Here is a 5,988-nt window from a genome sequence, read left to right as displayed (position 1 = left end):
TGCCTTCCTCCTTCCTTCCTTCCTCCTCCTTCCTTCCATCCTTCCTTCTTCTTTCTTTGCTTCCTTCCTTACTTCCTTCCTTCCTTCCTTCCTTCCTTCCTTCCTTCCTTTCTCTTCCTTCCTTCCTTCCTTCCTTCCTTCCTTCCTTCCTTCCTTCCTTCCTTCCTTCCTTCCTTCATTTCTCTTCCTTCCTTCCTTCCTTCCTTCCTTCCTTCCTTCCTTCCTTTCTTTCTTTCTGTCTTCCCTTCCCTTCCCTTCCCTTCCCTTCCCTTCCCTTCCCTTCCCTTCCCTTCTTCTTTCTCCTGGTACCCTTCAGTCCACAGGCTGACACTCTATCCACTGAGCCAAACCAGCTAGGCCCAGATAAATTAATTTCTTTTTTAAAAAAAAATATATTTTATTGATTTTTTTTTTTTTACAGAGAAGAAGGTAGAGGGATAGAGAGTTAGAAACATCTATGAGAGAGAAACATCGATCAGCTACCTCCTGCAACCAAGGTACATGCCCTTGACCGGAATCAAACCTGGGACTCTTCAGTCTGCAGGCTGATGCTCTATCCACTGAGCCAAACTGGTTAGGGCCCAGATAAATTTCTTATCTCCATTTCATTTATCTCTTCTTCTGGAGAATTCTCTTGTTCTTTCATTTAGGGGTTGTTTCTTTGTCTTCTCATTTTGGCTGCCTGTTTGGGTTTGTGACTATGTATTAGGTAGATCTGCTACACCTCTAAATTACTAGTGCAGGACAGTGTCAAACACTGTTTCTGACTGATTAGACCAGGCAAAGACTAAATTTCTGGAGACAGACTGCCTACAGACTGATAGGGTTCCGTCTTGAATTGCCTTCAAGCAGTTGTCCACAGGTGTGGTGAGAGTTTTTTCCAACTGGGTGGGGCAATTGCTTCTCCCTGGAGGCTAATTGTTATTCTCAGTCTCTTAATGGGCATCGGAACCTCCAGTATGGTGGGGCAAGGTGTTTTCCAATAGGGTGGGTCAGCTGTCTTCCCCTCAGGCAAGGTTGCCTCTATAGAAAATGTCTGTGTGAGAAAGATGACCTCTGCAGTGTGAGGGAATGACTCAGCAAAGGAAACTGGGGTTTCTGCCTTCTAAGCTTTAACCCTACAACCCCCAATCTTGGATTCTGCTCACTCAGCTCCAGTCTACTCTGCCCTCCCTCTGCTGGAGCACAAGGTGGGTGGCTCCACAGGGAATTTTGTGCATTGGTCCTTTAAGAGGGTGCCTGGATTTCCAGCTATCTCTCCCTGCTGACAGGCAGCAATCCTGCTTTTCACAGCCAGATGTTTTGTGGGTACCCTTCTCAGTTCTGGTGCTCTCCGATGGGGGGCCAGCTTGGGGATTAGATCCCAGAGTTCTCAGTGGGAATCCCCCACAGCTGAGATATCTCTCTGGAACTTCAGTTGCTGTCTGTGGGAGCCTGGCCATCCTTTTTGTGCCTCCACCCCTCCTACCAGTCTCTATGTGGTCTCTGCTTTCTGTTCTCAGTTATCAGGGTTCTCTCCAGCGAGTCTTCTGTTGATTATTCAGGAAGTTTTTCTGTATTTTAGTTGTAATTCCAGTTTGGTCCTGGGAGCATGTCCATGCAGCATCCACTTACTCCGCAGCCATTTTTAATCTCTTGGCATTGCTTTTAGTTCAGAGTTTTGTATCTTTCAGCGTCTTGAAATCAAAGGACACTTTTACAACCCTAACGTGCATAAAATTGTGGATTTGTCTGTTGCAAAGGCAAGAAAATGCTCAGAGGTATTGGGACCATTTTAGTTCTTCAGAATAAGTCAGCTCACTCAGGAGGAATCACTTTCCTGCTAAAACTCCTTTATCACCAGGGAATAGTCTTCAGTTTGTGCTGGTGTCCCAGACATCTCTTCAACCTTCCCTAATTTCTCTTTTTCATCGAGAGCAGGCAGATGGGCTTAGAGGGTTGCCTTGCAATGATAACTACCTTGGTTTGAATAATGCTTTTTAGTTTGATTATATCTATTTTTTTAAAATATCTTTTTACTTATTTCAGAGAGGAAGAGAAATATAGGAACATCAATGATGAGAAAGAATCATTGATCAGCTGCCTCCTGCATGCCCCCTACTGGGGATCGAGCCTGCAACCCGGGCATGTGCTCTTGACTGGAATCGAACCCGGGACCCTTAAGTCCACAGGCGACACTCTATCCACTGAGCCAAACCAGCTAGGGCTGATTATATCTATTTTTACAATTTTGTTTATGGCCTGTGTTACTAGTTTTCCACTCAAGACAGCTATAAAAGGTTCCTTCTAAGATAAATGCATTTAAGTTTTTAAAAAAGAGTGTTTACTTGGGAAAAATGTAAAATTATTGACTCATTAAGTTATTAAATACTGGAGTAAGGCTTGAAATTGGCAAAAAGATCACGGTGGAATGTGAATTAAATCGGGAAAGACACTGGTATAAATATTGTTACTGTGAGTCATGAGCTCAACTGGACTTAATACTTTGTTCTCTCCATCTGTCTTCTGTATGTTCACAGGGAACTTGGGTTTTTAGATCAGCTAAGGATCACCCATAACACGGATATATTTATTGGAATGCATGGAGCTGGTCTTACCCATTTACTTTTCCTTCCGGACTGGGCTGCTGTATTTGAACTGTAAGTACTTGGCGCGGTTTTACATTGCTGTGGCTCACGATGTTCTTTATGCATGCTGAGACTTCTGCTCAGCGCACCCAAAGGCTAAGTACTTAATCCTTCCAGGGAGGTCACATCCTATAGGCATCTGGAAAGAAAAAAGACCTAATACGAAAAATGAGAAGGCTGCAGCCTGCCATTTCACTTAGCAAGCAAACCACCTGCTCCTCCCCGTCTCAGCGGAAGATGTGAATCTGTGATTTCTTTTCTTTTTTACTATTTTTTTTTATGTTATAGATGTTCCCCATTTGCCCCCTTTGCTTCCCTCCACCCTGTTGCCCTGTCCCAGGCCTTCACCACATTATTGTCTGTGTCCATGGTTATGCATGTGTGCATATAAGTTCTTTGGTTAATCTTTTCCCGCCCTGCCCCTTCCCTCTGAGAATCGTCAGTCTGTTCCATGCTTCTATGTCTCTGGATCTATTTTGTTCTTCAGTTTATTGTGTTCATTAGACTCCACATGTGAGTGAGATCATGTGATACTCGTTTTTCTCTGGTTGACTTATTTCACTTAGCATAACACTCTCCAGGTCCCTCCATGCTGTCTCAAAGGGTAAGGGATTTTTATGGTTTCATGACTTATATTTAAGTCTTTTATCCATTTTGAGTTTATTCTTGTGTGTGGTGAAAGTTGGTGGTCTAGTTGCATTTTTTTGCATGTATCTGTCCAATTTTCCCAGCACCATTTACTCCATTGTATGCTGTTGCTTCTTTTGCCAAATATATATATTTTTAATTTAAATTCTTTATTGTTTAAAGTATTATATATGGCTCCTCCCCACCCCCCTTGACCTCTCCCCAGCTACTCCCAACCCCCAGCACATGCCCTTATCCCTCTACTATCTGTGTCCATTGGTTTTGCTTATATGCATGCATACAAGTGCTTTGGTTGATCTCTTACACACTCCCCCTCCCCTGTCTTCCCTCTGAGATTCGACAGTCTGTTTGATGCTTCTGTGTCTTTGCATCTATTTTTATTCATTATATTCCACAAATGAGTGAGATCATGTGATATGTATCTTTCTCCGACTGGCTTATTTCACTTAGCATAATGCTCTCTGGGTCCATCCATGCTGTTGCAAATGGTAAGAACTCTTTCTTTTTTACAGCAGCATAGTATTCCATTGTGTAGATGTACCACAGTTTTTTAATCCACTCATCTGCTGATGGCACTTAGGCTGTTTCCAAATCCTAGCTATTGTAAATTATGCTGCTATGAACATAGGGATGCATATATCCTTTCTGATGGGGGTTTCCTGACTTCTTGGGATATATTCCTAGAAATGGGATTTCAGTGGTCTTTTGCCAAATATTAATTGACCATATTGCCATGAGTTGACTTCTGGACTCTGTTCTGTTCCATTGATCTATATGCCTGTTCTTGTGCCAGTACCAGGCTGTTTTGATTACAGTGACTGTGTAGTATAACTGGATATCCTGTATTGTGATCCCTCCTACTTTGTTCTTCTTTCTTAAGATTGCTAAAGCTATTCAGTGTCTTTTGGGTTCCATATACATTTTTGGAATATTTGTTCTTAATCTGTAAAAGATGCCATTGGTAGTTTAATAGGAACAGGTCTTTTACCTCTTTGGTTAAGAAAAACCTACAGCCAACATCATACTCAATGGGCAAAAATTGAAACCATTTCCCTTAAGATCAGGAACAAGACAGGGATGTCCGCTTTTACCACTCTGATTCAACGTAATATAGGAAGTCCTGTCACGCAATCAGACAAGAAGACATAAAAGGCATCCAAATTGGACAGGAGGAAGTAAAACTGTCATTATTCACAGATGACATGATATTATACATAGAAAACCCCAAAAATTCCACCAAAAAACTACTGCATCTAATAAGTGAATATGGCAAAGTAGCAGGATTACAAAATGAATATCCAGAAATGGGTGGCATTTTTATACTATACACCAATAATGGACTCTCGGAAAGAGAAACTGAAAAAACAATCCCGTTTACCGTTGAATCTGGTTTCGTTCTCGGGGTTCGCTCCCCTGTGCCTCTCCAACTGGGCGTCGCTGACACTGGGCATGATCAGTGTGCTGCGAGAGAAGCTGTGTGTTGCACACCCATGTTCACAGCAGCCCAGATGTGGAAGCCACCCACACGTCCACCAGGGGATGGGCGGGTTACGGAATGTGGGCTGGACACGCAGTGGAATATGACTCATCCTGACAAGGAAGGAAATCTCGTCACATGCCCACATGGCTGGACCTGGAGGACATCATCTGAAGTGAAGCAAGCCAGTCACAGGAGGACAGATACTGACTTCACTTACATGAGGTCCCTAGAGGTTCATATTCGCAGAGACAGAAAGTAGGTGGGGTGCCAAGGGCTGGGGCCCAGGAGGAGTGTGCGTTGGAAGTTGGAAGTTCTGGAAGTTGCTTACACAATAATGTGAATGTCCTTACCGCTACTGAACTGCACACCTGAATGGCTAAGGTGATACATTTTATGTATGTGATTCCTACCACAATTTTTAAAGCATGAGAGTGTGAAAGCCTGTGCATCTCATGAAGAACCAGCTCCAGCACAAGCCCTGCTCCTGCGAGTTCCCATGTGCTCCCTGCTTCTGCAGGTTCCCTGCTCCCTGCTCCTGTGTGCTCCCTGCTCCCTGCTCCCTGCTCCCATGTGCTCCCTGCTCCCTGCTCCCATGTGCTTCCTGCTCCCTGCTCCCATGTGCTTCCTGCTCCCTGTTCCCATGTGCTCCCTGCTTCTGCAGGTTCCCTGCTCCTTGCCTCTTGTGTGCTCCCTGCTCCCTGCTCCCTGTTCTCATGTGCTCCCTGCTCCCATGTGCTTCCTGCTCCCTGTTCCCATGTGCTCCCTGCTTCTGCAGGTTCCCTGCTCCCTGCCTCCTGTGTGCTCACTGCTCCCATGTGTTCCATGCTCCTGTGTGCTCCCTGCTCCTGCAGGCTCCCTGCTTCCTGTTCCCATGTGCTCCCTGCGCTCCCTGCCTTCCGCAGGCTCCTATGTGCTCCCTGCTCCTGCGAGCTCCCTGCTTCCTGTTCCCATGTGCTCCCTGCTCCTGCAAGCTCCCTGCTTCCTGTTCCCATGTGCTCCCTGCTCCCATGTGCTCCCCTGCACTCCAAGCTTCCGCAGGCTCCAAGGTACACCCCTGCTCCTGCAGGATACCTGCATCCTGTTCCCATGTACTACCTGCCTCCCGCAGGCTCCGATGCGCTCAATGCCACCAGCGGGACCCCTGCTCCTGTGTGATTCACGCTCCCTGACCCAGTTTACTCAAAGCCCTGAGAGCTACAAGATACCTGCTCCATGATGCTCCTGATCAAAATC

At 45.4% G+C, this 5,988-nt stretch overlaps 1 protein-coding gene across 2 annotated transcripts in view; it reads left to right on the top strand.

The window, feature by feature from the left end:
- The window catches only part of EOGT (EGF domain specific O-linked N-acetylglucosamine transferase), a 45,921-nt gene that overhangs the window by 37,671 nt on the left and 2,262 nt on the right, over nucleotides 1-5,988 (top strand). Inside the window, exons 13-14 of one of the 2 annotated variants that reach the window (XM_023758114.1) lie at nucleotides 2,520-2,639; nucleotides 2,745-3,040. In XM_023758114.1, the coding sequence (XP_023613882.1) occupies nucleotides 2,520-2,639; nucleotides 2,745-2,787 (163 nt within the window). In that variant the 3' untranslated portion in view covers nucleotides 2,788-3,040. Of the gene's footprint in view, nucleotides 1-2,519; nucleotides 2,640-2,744; nucleotides 3,041-5,988 lie in introns of those variants that run through there. The other variant, XM_023758113.1, reaches the window with a different exon arrangement.

Source organism: Myotis lucifugus, unplaced genomic scaffold (genome assembly GCF_000147115.1).
Source record: "Myotis lucifugus unplaced genomic scaffold, Myoluc2.0 scaffold_123, whole genome shotgun sequence".
Classification (NCBI taxonomy): domain Eukaryota; kingdom Metazoa; phylum Chordata; class Mammalia; order Chiroptera; family Vespertilionidae; genus Myotis; species Myotis lucifugus.
Note: the sequence above shows the minus strand (reverse complement) of the source record. Positions and strands in the feature narration are given on the sequence as shown.